This window comes from Lynx rufus, unplaced genomic scaffold (assembly GCF_022079265.1).
Source record: "Lynx rufus isolate CCGP_SWC_20201006 ecotype Redwood Valley unplaced genomic scaffold, mLynRuf1.p SCAF_3, whole genome shotgun sequence".
Taxonomy (NCBI): domain Eukaryota; kingdom Metazoa; phylum Chordata; class Mammalia; order Carnivora; family Felidae; genus Lynx; species Lynx rufus.
The window spans coordinates 161683115-161698879 of NW_025814845.1; the positions used below are offsets into that span (position 1 = coordinate 161683115).

Genomic DNA, 15765 nt, shown 5'->3' on the forward strand with positions numbered 1-15765 from the left:
ATGAATGTATAGAGGCTAATTAATCATTTTTCATAGAAGTCCAAAGAGCTTACATTTAGAGGCCTTGGCACCTGGGTCCGACTCACTCACTGTACTAAGTGGAACATGGCTGTTGGCAACAGAACCTTCTCTAGAAATCAGGACTCAGAACTCCAAGTCTCCCTATTTAGAAGCAAGTGTGCTGTGCCCATTCATGCGTTTGTTTGTTACACACTGAGCACATGTGTGTCAGGCACCGGTCCCAGCACGGGAGTACAGAGATGATTGAGACTCGGGCTCCTTGACCTCAAGAAGCAACGTCAACTGTTTCTTTCCATCTGCCTCTTTCTGCTCGAAATCACACTCCATCAGAGCTCTCCCCCATAGAAATGCATCGGGGGGCAGCTGGACCCGTGCGGAAGCCTGGCTGTGGATCCTGGCCCAAGCCACCTTCTGCATCTGGGCTGAGGGCAGCACTGGTGAGGGGTAAGAGCAAAGGGGAGACCCTGGTAGCCAGACCGCTCCCCCCAACACACACACCTAGACACACGTGCACGCGCTGCGAACTTCAAGGCCTCTGGCCTTGGGTCAGGGGCACAGGGCAAGGAGCTGGGGCCTCTATTTTTTCTACCCCTCCCTCTGCATGAAAGAACATGGCCTGGAAGAAGCAAGAAAAATTTCTTAGCTACATCTGATCCACAAAGACCCACCTTCTCCAATTTGCAGGGAGTCCTAGAGCTCCTGGAAGCAGGGGGAGGGGGCTTCATTGAAGCAGGAGCCCGGTAGATACAAGCAGAGAGATTAGGGCTTTCTCCCTCACTACCTGCGTTGATGCTGATCACAGGCCTCTAAGAGGCAGAGAAGGGAGGATGGGGACAGATGCTTTTGTTTTGTGCTTTAAAAACATTTAAGCACATTTAGGAAACTCTACTGGTTTTGGCTTTTTACTCTTTTCTTTTTTTAATCTTTCTCATGCTCGCAAGACCCATTATAATTCCCCAATCTGCTATGACTGTTGCTCAGCCCACGGTTTCTGCTTCACCTTTTTTCCTCCCTCTGTACAGCATTCAGGAACCACGCTGGCTTATAAAACGTCTATAAATAACAAAGACACACCAAGCATTCGCTTGCAAAATAACAATCAAAGGGGGAAATGCGGAGAGCGCAAAAATGCTGAAGCGTCATGTTTGCACAGCTCTTGAGGACGCGCCAGGGGAAGAAAAGCCACCCCAGCCCACACGGAGCCTGTCAGATGGCGCACTGCTTGCAGCCAGGTATGTGAGAGCACAAGAAGGAAAAATAATTGCATCCCCTTCATCCACAAAGAAGGGTGGAAACCACTGGTACTCGTCATGGGGTTAGGGAAAAAAAATGCCCCACATACATTCAGAAAGAGCAACTCAGTCTATTTTACCAGCAAGATCTTTTCACCTTCGGGAAGTGACATGAAAATTACAGAATTTTACCTCAAGGATGATTGTCCCTTCATAATATTTTGGTAATGCACTTCACAACTACATATTATATCTTTACTTATTGTTCTTCTGGTTCTCCGCTGGAGAGGAGGCCCAATGTTTGCAGCACAGAACTGAAATCGAGGCTGGGTATAAGACCATGCTGAATAAACAGCAAACGAAAAGAAAGAGGCTGGAGAGACAGAGCCAAGAGGAAAACCATGGGAAGTAACCAGGAAGGAAGAGAAGAGAACGCTGTGCTCAAGTTAGTAGAGAGAGGTGAGTTTTTTGGTTTAGTTTTGTTTTGAAATGCTGGCAACACCTTGTTCGATAAATAAACAAGGTGGATGTACGTGAGAATTAAAATTGATTTTACAACCTACAGATGCATAATTTCATGACTGTGGTTTCTGGACTTAAGTCACTGGCACTTCTAATCTATGGCTATGGGAAGAGCATGCTGGCGTGGGAGGTGTGACGTCAGCCTTGGCCAAATGCCTCCTCGGAGAAGAGAAGGCTGTTCAAGGTAATTGGTAAGGAGAGGAGGTAAGTGTGCGGCTGACCAAGGAAGACTCACTGGGGAAGGATAAATGAGAGGGGTCTGGCTCTCTTCTCTACGCCTCAATAGCAACACGGTCACCGACATTTACCGATTCCTTCCTTCGCGCCAGGCATTTGACACACACGATCTCAGTTCGTTTTCATACGAATCCTGAAACCAAGTATTACAGTCCCCATTTTATAGATGAGGAAATGGAGAGTTCTCACCAACTAACTTGTTCAGATACGGAGTGCATTGCCTCCGCTGGGAGCCGGACCCAAGGCACCTGACTGTAGAACTGCTAAAGCTCTCAGACCCTGCACTCAAGTCAAGGACCCTAAGAAAACATAAAGCCATAGCGAAAAGGGTTCTCTTTCTAGATTTATAACCTAATGATGAGAATAAAGTAAAAACCCACTGACTTTTGTGGAAACAGGGTCCTCTGCCTTTCAGGTGACTTTGGGGACTCAGAGAACTAGGAAGTGATTGGAAACACAAGAGAAATTCAGAAACACACTTGGCTTTCTCTCACGAAGGGCTGGTTTCCATGTCAGGGTCTGGAATGATACACGAGGGACCTGAACATTTGAATTATCAATGAAAAGCTCCCCGTTCCCTAAGAGACGTACCTTGGTTGTCGTTTCTAGAATGATTTCTTTGTGCAGAAGTTCAACCACCATCTTCACATGGCCTTCTTTAGAGGCCAGGTGCAAGCCGTTCAGCCCATTCTGTAAAGAGCAGAGAGGCAGGAAGAGTGTGGTTAGGAGACTATGCATTCTGTTCCAGACACCCCTTCCTTGTGAAGAGATGTGTGAAGAGCCAGAAGGGAAGAAAAGGGGCGGCCCTGAGCGGGGCCGGCCCAGCCTCTCCGGGCACTTTTCTATAGAAGCATCAGATGACAGAACAACAGGGCAAGAGCTAGACCACCACTCCCCAGATTCATATCCATATTAAGTGTGGAGACACTCTCACAGAGCCAGTGGGTGACCTCACTTGAAGTTTAGATCTTGGCCAGGCTTTAGGCAATCACTTCCTTAAAGTGATATAGCTTCAACCCCCAATGCAGCTAATTTTCATGGCAGCAATCAGTAAAGGCAAAGAGGCAACACCAGTACATCCTAGACATCTGTAAGGATAGACACATATTTGGTAGAATAACAAACTCTGAAATGAGGTCTTCTGAGAACTAAATACTGCCAGTCACCCAGCTAGAAGATTTCGACATCAGAATCAGTAGTAAAATAGCCCCATGGCCACCTTGCCATTTCAAATGTGGCCAAAGCTGGTCTGACAGTTCAATTGTAGGGGGAAAACAAAATAAAAGAACCAACACTGTCCATGCCCAATCGTCCGTCCACGGAAGCAGATCTCTCACCAACCACAGAAAGTTTACGCTGTACCTGGTGAGGTTTGAGAGAAAGCTGCCTAGCTCAGGTTTTACTTTGCATTCTTGCACATCCTATCTTCCGATCCTTGCACTTGGATGCCTGAGTACTTTTTGGCAAAAGCTGACTTCAAAGAGTGCTACTTAGAACCACAAATAATTCTGACAATATGATGGAACTCATTTCACTTCTGGTGATGAGCAGATCTTGGCTCCATATGGAAAATGATGTTAGTCAATCAGCACTCCCCATGCCCTACTTTTGTGTTCTCTTTCTCTCTTCCTCCTTGCCCACCCGCAACCCCTCCCTCTTGTCCCATTCCTTCCTGTCTCCTGTTTCAGTCAACTCTGTTCTAGCATGTTCCCTTTCAGGGGAATGCCCCAGAGCCACTGCAGACTTTAGCTAATACAAAAAGACCCTTGCCACCATGATGGAGGCACTTGGCCCCTGAAGGTGTGACTTCTCCCCAAACACCTCTACAGCTCCACCGTGAGTCTCCAAAACCCCCACTCTCCCTGTGTGTCAGGGCATCCAGGACCAGCGAATGTTCACGGAAAAGACACAGCTGCTCACGTTAGCACCAGAGTCCCCGCAGTCAGTATCAGGAGATTCCTATTAAAAATACAAATATCCCGTCTGGGAGTGGGAGCACATTAATCCTTAACAGGTGAGTTCTGTTGGCATTGCTCAAACCAGCAGAGGCAATAGGCGTAAATACTGGAATAATGAGACATAAGACAGGTATCTCATGATGGGAGAATGGAAGGTATCTAAAACTCTACATCAGAGCCTTGAACAGGGAAAATACAAGAGGTACCCGAGGCCTCAGAAAAAAAAAGAGAAAGTGGGCTCCAAAGGGAACTTTGCCCAATCTCCATTCAATCAGACCCTCCCCGCACCCCAGACATGCAGAGCAAAGTAGGCCAAATCTTTGCACGTTAGCACTGCCAGCCTTGGCAAGCTGTGTGTGTGGGTGGGGGGTGATGGGAGGGCCCTTTCACGAAACATTTCCCCATGCAAATGCCTAGAAATCACCGTTGGATGCTTTCCTCTTGCAGATTTTGTACACCATTAAATGCAGAGTCCAGAGTGGTGTTAATTATTCACACCCCGGTGTGAATGGGCTTATCAGATAAAGACTGGGTCCCAGTCAGTTTTGATAACAGAAAGGGAGACAGCAATCTGTTAGAACAGGAACCTGGGGGAGGGAGAAGAACATTGGGTGGCAGTAAACCAGTTCCCCTCAAATCAATGTACAAAACACAAATTCACTAAAAAGCAATTCGTCCAGTGACTGGGGCTCTGGAAGCCTGGAGCCACACCCTTCAGCTCCGTGTCCTCAGCTCTGCCCTGGGACAGGTCTGCACCCTCCTCCCTCCCGGAGCACTGGGGTCTGCAATCCCCTCCCAAAACCCCAGCAGTGTCTGGAAGGTTCCCCAAGTGTTCACTCGGGAACTGTGATGGTGTTTGCGGCTGTGGGAATCTCAGCAGCTGCTGCAGTCAGCTTTCCGCAGGGGACTCAGCTGTGACAGCAGCCAGGGTAGCACGGTGCTGATCGCTGTGGTTTTAGTGCTGACTTGGGCAGCAAAGTACCTTTCCGTGAGCATTCGTTGATCCTGAACACCTCAAAGCTGGGAAGTTGGCAAGTCTACAAGGAAAACACTGCTAATGCTCTGGGGTGGCTGTCCCTGCCCTTTGGACCCAGTGTCAGGATCGCAATCCAGAGAGATTCTAGAAGTACTGTCTGCCCGGGGAATGCTGGAGTGGAAAAGGATGTCAGAGACCCCCGAATGCTGAGGAAATCAAGGTCCAGAGTAGTCAGATGACTAGCTAGAGTCACACAACCTTTCTAGGGCACAGCCACATATAGAACAAATCTGCATTCCTCCCTTGCCCCCGCCACCAAAAAAGGATTTGGGTTTTGTTTTGTTCTTTTTGCCCCTAGGAACTAGTATGTTTCTCTTTATCAGATGATAAAGTACATTTCTCCTTTTTTAAAAAAAATTGTTTATTTATTTTGAGAGAGAGAGAAAGAGCATGAGCAGGGGAGGGGCAGAGAGAGAGAGAGAGAGAATCCCAAGCAGGCTCCACACTGTCAGCACAGAACCGAGTGTGGGGCTCAATCCCATGAACCATGAGATCATAACCTGAGCCAAAATCAAGAGCAGGACACTTAACAGCTGTCCCCATTTCCCTTTTTTTTTTTTGATTACCGGGCAGCTTAGAGCTAATAGTCACAATCACCCATAAGTGTCTGGTCATGGCCACTATATTTTGATATCCAGGATTTTATTCATTGCCCTGGTCCATACAAAGTCCCTCTGCTTCCCTCCCTGCATCATAGCCCCCCCCCCAAAAGCTACACTCTTGGCAGAAGGTGACCACATAAAAGGGATCATCTGAATAGATCTGTATCTTGAATTGGTTTACTTAGATTCTACCCCAGATCCTGGTTCAATGTTCTCTTTCTTCTTTATGGCTTTGTAGCTTTCTGACTCTATTTTTACTTTGTTTGTTTGCTTTCAACATAATCATCCTAAGTTATGTCCAAGTCTATCATTGTGGTGATCTGAACTCAAAGCCCTCATCAGAGCCACAGAACCTAGCCCCACTTGGCCTAGCTGTCATGTGCAAGGTGCCTACGGCATGCACATATGATGTGCAAGAAGGCTCAGCATTGATCACAGAACAAGATCACATATGGAACATGGCTGGACCAAACATTTGTCTCAAGTACACGTAAGAGTCACGGCAGTTACCTAATGCAAGCATTGACTTAATCCAATTGGGAAAAATTTACTGGGAACCTATTCTGTACCTGGCACCACACTAGAGATGAATAAGACACAGACACTTATCCTTGAAGATCTCAATTTACTAGAGGAAATAGATGCCTAAAAAATAAATGCAAAATAATGTGAAAATGCCCCAAACGGCAGGCATGAGATTAGAAGTAGCACAGAGGAGAAAGGAGTTGCTCTGCCAAGAGGGTCATGAGGCCTTCCCAAAGGCCTTTGCAAGGCAGCCTGTGCACAGGGTGACAAGTTCATCGACAATGGCAAGATGAGAAGCTGTCTCTGAATTTACATTTTAAACACAGGAGCTAACATTTTAGAGACTATGCTCCCAGCCCTTCTCATCAAGTGCCTTCCTCCATCTTCCAGGAAGCACTGAATTCAAGAGATGCACAAACACCCAGACCCATAGAGGCAAGCTTTCTCCAGCAACTGGCCTTAGCAGGTGGATAGCTGGTCACCATCTAGCAGCTGAAGTCACTGAATGCCTGAAAACTAAATTATGGCACATAAACACTAAGGAATTGTATAACTGTCTTATTAAGTACATTACTAGCCAATATAGATCAATTCCAGTATTTCAAAACAGTGTTTCCTGGATAAATACTATATTTAACACTTTTTTTTATTAGCTTTATTTATTTTGATAGAGAGCTCATGCAAGTGGGGAGGGCGGAGAGAGAGGGAAAGAGAGAATCCCAAGCAGACTCTGTGCTGTCACTACACACCCTGACTCAGGTTTGAACCCACAAACTGTGAGATCATGACCTGAGCCTAATCAAGAGTCGGATGCTTAGCTGACTGAGTCACCAGGCGCCTCAACACACTCTTTGTCTTTAAAGAGATTTATTTTTATTGCCCAAATGCAAAAGGGGTAGGGGTACAAATTATGTGAGCTATTTGTTCGTAGCTATAACTATGGACAGAGATGAACCATAATCTACCAGCTCTTCAAAACCAGGATCCATGTGTTTTATTTTAGTTACATCAAGTGTAAGTTGTTTCCTAAAAGGAAAAGGCAGGCTGCTATATCTTGCCTTGCATCTTTTCACTACTTTAGCTACGCCCCTCCTCTTGATGCAGAATGGCAGACAGACTGCTGAGGGGGATGATGGAGAAAAACGTGTATCTCATACTCCAAGTAACTGGGTGTAGAAGATAAGCAAGAAGGGGGTAGAAGAGTATAAGAATAAATGCCTCAATTAAATTAGAAGCTGGATTGCAAAAGCAATAACTTCTTGTGGCCATTTAAAAAAATTTTTTTAAATGTTTATTTATTTTTGACAGAGAGAGAGACAGAGCATGAGTGGAGGAGGGGCAGAGAGAGAGGGAGACACAGAATCCAAAGCAGGCTCCAGGCTCTGAGCTGTCAGCACAGAGCCCAACAGGGGGCTTGAACTCATAAACTGTGAGATCATGACCTGCGCCAAAGTCAGATGCTCAACTGACTGAGCCACCCAGGCGCCCCATCTTGTGGCCATTTTTGAACCACATGCCTTCCTTGGGAAAACACCAGCTTGCCATACTCCTCTTCTTAGATTCCTCCTTCTTGGTCTCCAATTACATGTACATTCAATTAACTGAGATTCTCCCACAGCTCTTGGCTGCTCAGTTCTTTTTTTTCTTTGCCTATTCTTTTTTCTCTGTGTCTATTTTGATCATTTCTATGGACTTATCTTCAAGTTCTTTGATTCCTTCCTCATCTGTGCCCAATCTACTGATGACTCTATTAAAGAAATGCCTTACTGCCAAAAACACTGGGGCTTTTAAAATTTCTAGCATTTCATTTGATTCTTTCTTATAGTTTCCATCTCTCTAATTCCTCATCTTTTCATGAATGCTATCCACTTTCCCTACGAGATCCTTTAACACATTAATCACAGTTATTGTAAAGGCCATCTGATCATCTCTGAGTCTGGTTCTGTTTATTGCTTTGCCTCTTGACAATGGCTTTGTTTCGTGTGTGTGTGTGTGTGTGTGTGTGTGTTGCAATTTTTAATTGAATGCCAGACATTATGTGTAGAAAGGTAATAGAGGCTCAAGTAAATAGCATTTATGTCTCAAGGTCCTCAAGTGGACCTACCTCTACTGTGAAGTTGTTAGTATGGGGTGGGGAGATCTGAGCCAATCAGTCAGAAGTTGACTTAGGTCTGAGTCTTGTTACCTTCAGGGCACCACAGCCTTCAAATTCCTCTAGATGGAGGCTGCTGTCACCTTAAGCTTAGAGTAGAAGCTGGGGTGTTGGAGGGATTCCTGAGTTCCTGATTTCCCTTCAGCTCTCAGCCAGCCCTGCATGCCTGCACCTCAGCTGGAGTCTCTCTCCATGCTCCTGCCCCCCTCCCAGCAATAATATGCTTTTCCTTGTCATGGGGCAGGGAGGCAGCAGGGAAGTTCTCCTTCGTCTTGGCCCAGCCCCAGTCTTATAACCAATACCTCAAAAGCTCTTGCACCTGGATCTCAAAGGTAGGATTCTTGTTTTAAGTAAGTACTCTTTCCCCTCCTGTCTGTGGCAGCAAGACACATCATATCTTTATACTTGGGCTTGGGTGGGAGTCTCTTGCTCCTCCTTCAGCAGTAATAGACCTCTCTGTTCATTATTGGCACATGACAGTTACTGGGCCAGGATGATGGTCTCCTGCCCTCCCCCCAGGAGTACAGGGGTTTGGGCTCTACCTTTCCTGTGGCACCACTGGGTCTGTGATGTAGGAAATATTCTTACCTCTCCCCAGGAGCAGAGGTAGTTTGTTTCAATTCCTCTGCACAACGAATGGATTTTTGCCCATTATCTGAAGATGAGAGGGTTTGTTTTTGCTTCACCTGAGGGAAGGTGTCTGTTCCTGCCTCTACCCCTGTCTGTTCCTGCCTCTACCCCTGTCTGTTCCTGCCTCTACCCCTGCCTGTCTGTTCCTGCCTCTACCTGTCTGTTCCTGCCTCTACCCCTGCCTCCAGAGCCACCTAGTGTCTCCTGTATTCCTGTGTCACTGAGGGAGACTCTCTCTGGTCTCCTGACTTTCCCCAATATTTCTCATGAGCACCCATTGGAGGCATGTGGTTCCAGACACACTGCAGTTCACACTGACCTTTAAGAATTTGTTAACATTTGGTTTGTACAGTGCTGCTTCTTTCTCCCGTACTCTGCCGCAGCTAAAATGGTGGCCCTTTCCTTGGAGGGGCTTATCCCTCTTTGGAATTCAGTTAACTTGGTTGCACAGTGTGGTCTCAGCCCTCTGATGGGCTCAGGACAAATTATAATTTTGTAGATTATCCAGGCTTATCTCATTGTAGGAGTAGGAACAATGTTTTTTTGAAGCTTTTTACATCCTACATACTCCCTTTACTAAGTCTCTAAGACTACCCGGCCCCCTATGATCTCATTTCACATGGTCCTAATAGAGCAGACAACCCTTTTATGATCCTGTTTGGTAAAAAATATTCATGCCAAGCACACACACCTGGAGTTTTTCATGTGCCTTTGCTCTTTTTCAGGTAAAATGTCAACTTAGAGGATTTTTCTGAGAGGCAATCTGTCCAACAGGAGGGAGAGGAGATCTCAGCCAGGCTGTGTTTCTTTTAACATTTTTAACAAGAAGAAAAAGGGAAAAAAAAGTCACATTGAGCTTGAATGATTTAATTTGGAGTATTTTTCTTTTACCAACTGTGAGAAATTCCATTGGCAAAATACACAATTCCAGACATTTGTTCTTAGTAAATTGTTCCTCTGTTTAGCATCTCTGATTGCCCCAATTACACTAATTGATTTCTAAATGTACAAATACAGTAGACATGTCACAAGAAATTTAACTCTTATCCTGTCCAATGCAGAAGGTGGTTTCAAATAGAAAAGCTGTGGGGTCCTGAGATCTTGTATCTCTTTAAAACTGCAAGAACATCTCAAAAGTGGCTGCTTACTATCCCATGTGGACACACAACCCTTCTACCTCCTTTTCTCACAGCTGTTTATTTTACCCACAGCCATAGCTAGACCCTGCCCCTCCAGAGCAGGCAGCCCCAAGTTGTGTCCTGAGGACTTTGAGGCCCACCTCCCCCCCCCACCCCACCATGTGTTCTGAAACTTACTGTTTCAGTCCCCCATCCTCTTTCTTTGAGCCAAGCAGTGTGTTTCTAGAGGACTTAAGCTAACATGCTAATGTATAGTATCCAGGAAGCATGATTTTTTTTAAAATTCATGAACACCTACTAGTTCAGCTCATCAGATTACTTAGCTGCCATCCATGGAGCAATGGAGCGCTGGCCAGGGAAAGTTTTGATGGCGAAGGAAAGGACTGGAATCTTGGGAAGAACAAGCCAAGAGCAGTGGCAGAGAAAGGCAACAAGTCTGAGGGCCCCAGAACAAAAAGAGAGGTAGGCGAGAGGGGCTTCTATGTAACATTGCCTTCCTGTAACACTCCACTTTACTCTTGTGGTCAGTGAGGAACTAATCAGAAGATCTTGCCCATAAGGACAAGGATGTATACGTAGAAGGTCATACACTTAGGTTTTTATACTTAATGTCCCACTGTCCTATTCAGTCTGGGTTCTCTATGATTTTGCTACATCTGTCCAGAGGAGATTAGGATCAGACTCTATGTCACAGAAGTTTAAATCTCCAAATAACACCAAGCCTGTACTCTTTGCTCTATTATTGGTCCCCATTTGTGGAGCAAGATAACTGACATTATATATTTGCAAGTCTGCCGCCCTGAAACAGAACAGGAAATAAGAATCTAAACAGGGCTTGTGGAAAGAAAAAAGGATTGAAATGGTTGCCATTTCTACTCCAAATCCTGAGACTGACAAGAAAGCAAGTAAGGGAAGAAAGAAAGGCAGACTATGGAGACCAAAGGCAGAGACAATGGGGACCAAAAAGAGGTAGTAGAACGGGAAAGAGGGAGTGACTATTGCTATAGTCTGACTATATGAGGAAATGAATTAAGCTGCTGGCAAAAAAAGATCACTAGAACACTATAAATTTTGATTCCTTTCCCCAAAGTGCCTGCATTAAATTTTCAGCCAAAACAGAAATGAGATCAAAAGTGAATGGGAGTTTTCTTACCTTCCCTTCTCTTCCTCTTCCCTTCTCTCCCCTCCTAGCCCAGAGATGTCATTGTCTGAGGAAGCAGGGCAGTGAACCAGAAGGGTGCCTTACAGATGTGCTGATAGCAGCATGTCTGCTCTGAGAAAGAGGAGGGGGCTGCTAGAGTGATTGGAAGATTGTTACACTGAGCAAACAAGTGAACAGACTGAGGATGATGGGAATTAGTGGCAGTCATGTTCCTGACTGTCTGAAGGGATTTACAAACATGGGAAGAGGAAGGGCTAGATAGAAGTCTGAGGTGTTGGACTAAACCTGGAAGTACTGACGTGATCTCATGGATTTAAAAATATATATACATAGATAGATGCAGAACTAGATATAGATGTATAGATACAGACACATGACAACCAGTAGCAATGAGTGCATCAAGTGACCAGATTTTGGTGTCTAAATACCATCCTCCACTAAAAGGAACCTTGGAAAAATGGCTGATCCAAGGTTGGGGCAGGGGATGTACAAAATCACCCTGGGACAAACAGGTGCCAGAAAGGAAGGACATGATGAGGACATGTTAAAGAACAAAGAAGCCAGCCTATTGAAAGCACTCCTACTGGCCTCATTTAGATTTGAACATCAAAGTAAACCATGAGAGTATCGGCATATAACCCATCAAATAAAATAGGAGCCCATGAGTATGAACAGGTATAAACAAAGAATGGAAAGAATCAGTGAGGGAGTAGGGGAGGAGGAAAAGCTTAACCTTTAGTAGAATACCAGCTAATCAATGTAGAAGAAATGATAGAGATGGAGAAGCACTCTCTGGAACCATCATAGTGGTAGCTGATACAAGTAGAGGGTATCAATGTATGCCAAGGTTGGTGGCTGGAAGTTTGATGAAGAACAGGATATTGGCATTATATCAGAATATCCCTCCCCCCGACACACACACACACACAATACTGATCAACTGCAAACAGAAAAATCAATGACACCAAGAGATGACCAAGGTTAACATCACCAGGGATGGAAAGGGAGGATGATTTCTATGGTACTCCTGCCAACAATGCGTCACCCTGGTCTGGCCATAAGGAAACACCAGCAGACACAGGTTCAAACTACAGAATGGAAACTGTTGAAAACATGCAAGACAGGCAAGGACTTGAGAAGCATTCCAGACTGAAGGAGGCTGGTGAGAAATGACATCTAAACACAGTCTGGAAAGACTCTTAGAACAGAGAAAGAGAAAGAAAGAGAAGGGGAAGACTGGGGGCAGGCGGGAAGGGAAGGAGAGAAAGAAGAAGACTGGGGGAAAGTCAGGAAGGAAGGCAGCGGGGAGGAGGGCGAGAAAAAGAGTGAGGGAAAGGGAAAACAATTTCTCCTTATCAGGGCAGTCAGCAAAATTTTAATGGAGTCTGTAGATGGTTGTGTGGCATCCATGCTGATTTCCTGATTTGAAGGCCTGGAGGGTGGTTATGTGGGAAAGTGTCCTTACTATTGGGTGGCACACACTGGAATGTTTAGGATGATGGGGAATTATGTCATATATAGTAGATACTATAGATAGACACAGACAAGAAGAACAAATGCAGTAAAATGGTAATAGAGAGTCTAGGTGAGAGAGATGTGAGAGTTCTTTGTATTGTTCTTGTAACTTTTTTTTACAGGTTCAAAAGCATTTAAAATTTCAGAAAGAAAAGCAGGAGGTAGGAGGGAGTAGTGGTAGAAAAAAAGGCTGTGGGAGGAGGGACCAGTGCAGTGGGAACTCTGGGCTCTGGCCATGGTGGGAGAGGGTGGCGGGCGCATTAGAAGCTGAGCGCACACACCCTCCTGTTTCTAAAGAACCCAAGAGGTGCAAGTTTTACCGGAGGTCTGAGATTACCCCAAGATGGAAGTCCCAGAGTGCTGCCAAACCATGACAACCCCACATGGGAACCAGCTGATGGGGAAGCCTCTTCCGGAGGGCAGGCATCACCTCCAGCAGGGCCACCCCACCTGATGCCTCTGTCTAACCCAGATATTGAATGGCTCCTAAGAGACTGCTTGGTGGGAAAGGTCTGCTAAAAATATAGGATCCTGGAATGTAATCAATCAGAAGCCAAAGAGGGCTGAAGCAACTGCCATGTCCTTTGTCCTTTGTCAACCTGTCCTTGTCCCCGGGACAGGGAAGATAGACTAGGAGTAGAAACTGAGGGCTGGTGCACACTCAGAAAGAGGTGGCACAGATGGAAAGGAACAAGACTGGCTCTGAGCACTTTCCCCTCCTCTGCTTCATTACAGCCTAGATTTAGCTCTCCTCCCAGGTAGCTGTGATCCAGTGAAATAGGTATTCATGAGGAGGGAAAACACTTGAATGGTTTTCATTATCTTAAAAAAAAATGGAAAGAAAAAGAAAAGAAAGAAACCCACACTACTCAGAGCCTTGCAAGGAGATGAGTCAACCCGGATCACCTTCTCTCTACTCCCGGGACACAAGGCAAACAGCCCCCACACTGAGCAGCCCTGTGGCTCCGCAGCAGATCCGCTGCAGGGGCTGAAGGCCCTCTGGGAGCCTGGAGGAGGAAGTGTGAGCTCAAGTTAATGAGAGAAAGGGACTCTGCAATTCAGCTCAGTAGCTAAGAATATCTACTGTGGACTAGAAAGAATTTCTATGCCAGAGACCTTGGCATTCCTTTAAAAAGTTAAAAAGAGCCAGACCTTCCAAAAAAGGGCAGTGGGCGGGGTGGGGGGGGGGGAGGCAGGGCAGGTGGGAAGGTCAGAGGACAGAGCACTGAAGAAGGAGTTGAAGCCCTAAACTGTCCTCCTGATGTGTCACCTCACTTCTCAGGCCTCAGTCTACATATTTTCAAAATGGTAGGATTGCTCCGATGCCCTGGCTTCCTCTTAACTCGCAATTCTGCAGTAAAACAATGTAACAGCTCTCAGAAAACAGTTAAGATATGCATGTAGAGAGATGCACAGAGAAAGGAATGACAGGATTCACACCTAATTGTTCACAGTGATTGGGGGGGAGGTGGGGAAATGGGGGGGAGCCTCACAGAAGGCTTCACATATTTCTGTATAGCATAAATTTTGAAACAGCTACCCTGAACTCATTGTATTGCTAAATTAAAAATCACACCACAACGAAAATCAGGGATACGAGTTGTCAAAAACAACATAAACATTTATAGTAAAAAGTTCATAATCAAAGGAGAATAATCCCAGGCAAATTCACATGCATAGTCTATTCCAATGAGAAAGAACTGGGATTGTATTTAGCATTTCCTGTAATAACCAGAGAGGCAAATCCTCCTTCGAGGCCCAGATCAAATGTCATTTTTCTCTGTGACTTACCCTGTCCCTTTCTCTTTGCCACACCATGCCCTGTTTCCAACCCTTCAGAAGTGAATTGTTCAATAAGCCATGTTCCTAAGGCACTGGACAATAATCTATCAAAGCCCTCATCCCATGGAATTGCCTTTATCTGCTCTTGTGTCTGTGTCTTTCAAAGTGGGACATTCTGAGGTCTGATGTTTCCCTGCCTTTGGATCACAGGTCCCAGCATGGGGCCTTGGCCATTGCGTGTGCTCCGTAGGGTTTGTGGAATCGAACGCCCCTTCATGCAACCTGACACACACACAGAGCTGTCATTTTTCTCTCAGTTTCTCAAGACTATCGCAACTGTTTTTCACGTCATAAATCTACGGCAATCAAAGCCTAAAGTGGAGCTTGGGGGTGTACTTTCCTTAAAATACGTTCTAGATCATTCTTAATGATGCCATTCACCTTTTTCCTAGTCTCTAGGATCCCAGAGATATACCTGTTAATGTCACTGGTCGGTTAACTCTTCCTTAACTAAAGGGAAACTAAAAATGAAACCAGCACAGGGAAGGTCTCCCCAGAGGAGTAACCAGCCCTGCTGAACGGCTCAGCTCCACATGGGGAGCGCAAGGGCAGATACCGGGGCTGGGAGCTGGGAGACCCTGGCCCTAGTCCAGGAAGACTCTCCACCTCTTTGTCTCTCTGCCCACCCCACAAGGGAGAAGTGAGGTCATGGGTTGGAAAGGGCTAGGGAAAGCAAAGACACAGCAGAGCTGGGATCCGGGATTATTAAACACTGTAGGTCACTCTGACTCATGAGATAATCAACTGACTTTAAAACTACAAATTAGTCATTAGAATTACCCAGATGCACATCAAATAGCTTCTTTCTGCTGAGATGCAAAGGGAATTTAGCTGTTTAAATTAACTCAGGGTTTTCAAGTCCTGTCTTTCACGAATGCCTTTTCTAGAAGGAATAGGGGAATCAGGTTGCTTCTCTTGCTCAACCACACACTGCGGAACACCACTTCCCCATGTGGGGGCTGTGATCATATATTCTCTTCCTTTCTTCATTGCTATTCCAGAGCCGCAACCTGGCGGCAAGTTTTAAGAGGCTGGATATTCCCATACTATCATATGGGAAGGCTCTCTGTGTGAACTGGGGGTGATTACTCGTAGCATTAGGGGACTGTGGAGTTGAATGCAAGAAAAAGATGACAGAGAAAAGTAACAGACTCTGTATCTACACTGATCTAGACGTAACCCCCTTGGCCTG

At 45.6% G+C, this 15765-nt stretch overlaps 1 protein-coding gene across 1 annotated transcript in view; it reads right to left on the reverse strand.

Moving 5' to 3' along the window:
- The window catches only part of ANK1 (ankyrin 1), a 107400-nt gene that overhangs the window by 76306 nt on the left and 15329 nt on the right, over positions 1 to 15765 (reverse strand). The window contains exon 3 of the mRNA XM_047090815.1: positions 2604 to 2702. Within this exon, the coding sequence (XP_046946771.1) occupies positions 2604 to 2702 (99 nt within the window). The remainder of the gene's footprint in view (positions 1 to 2603; positions 2703 to 15765) is intronic.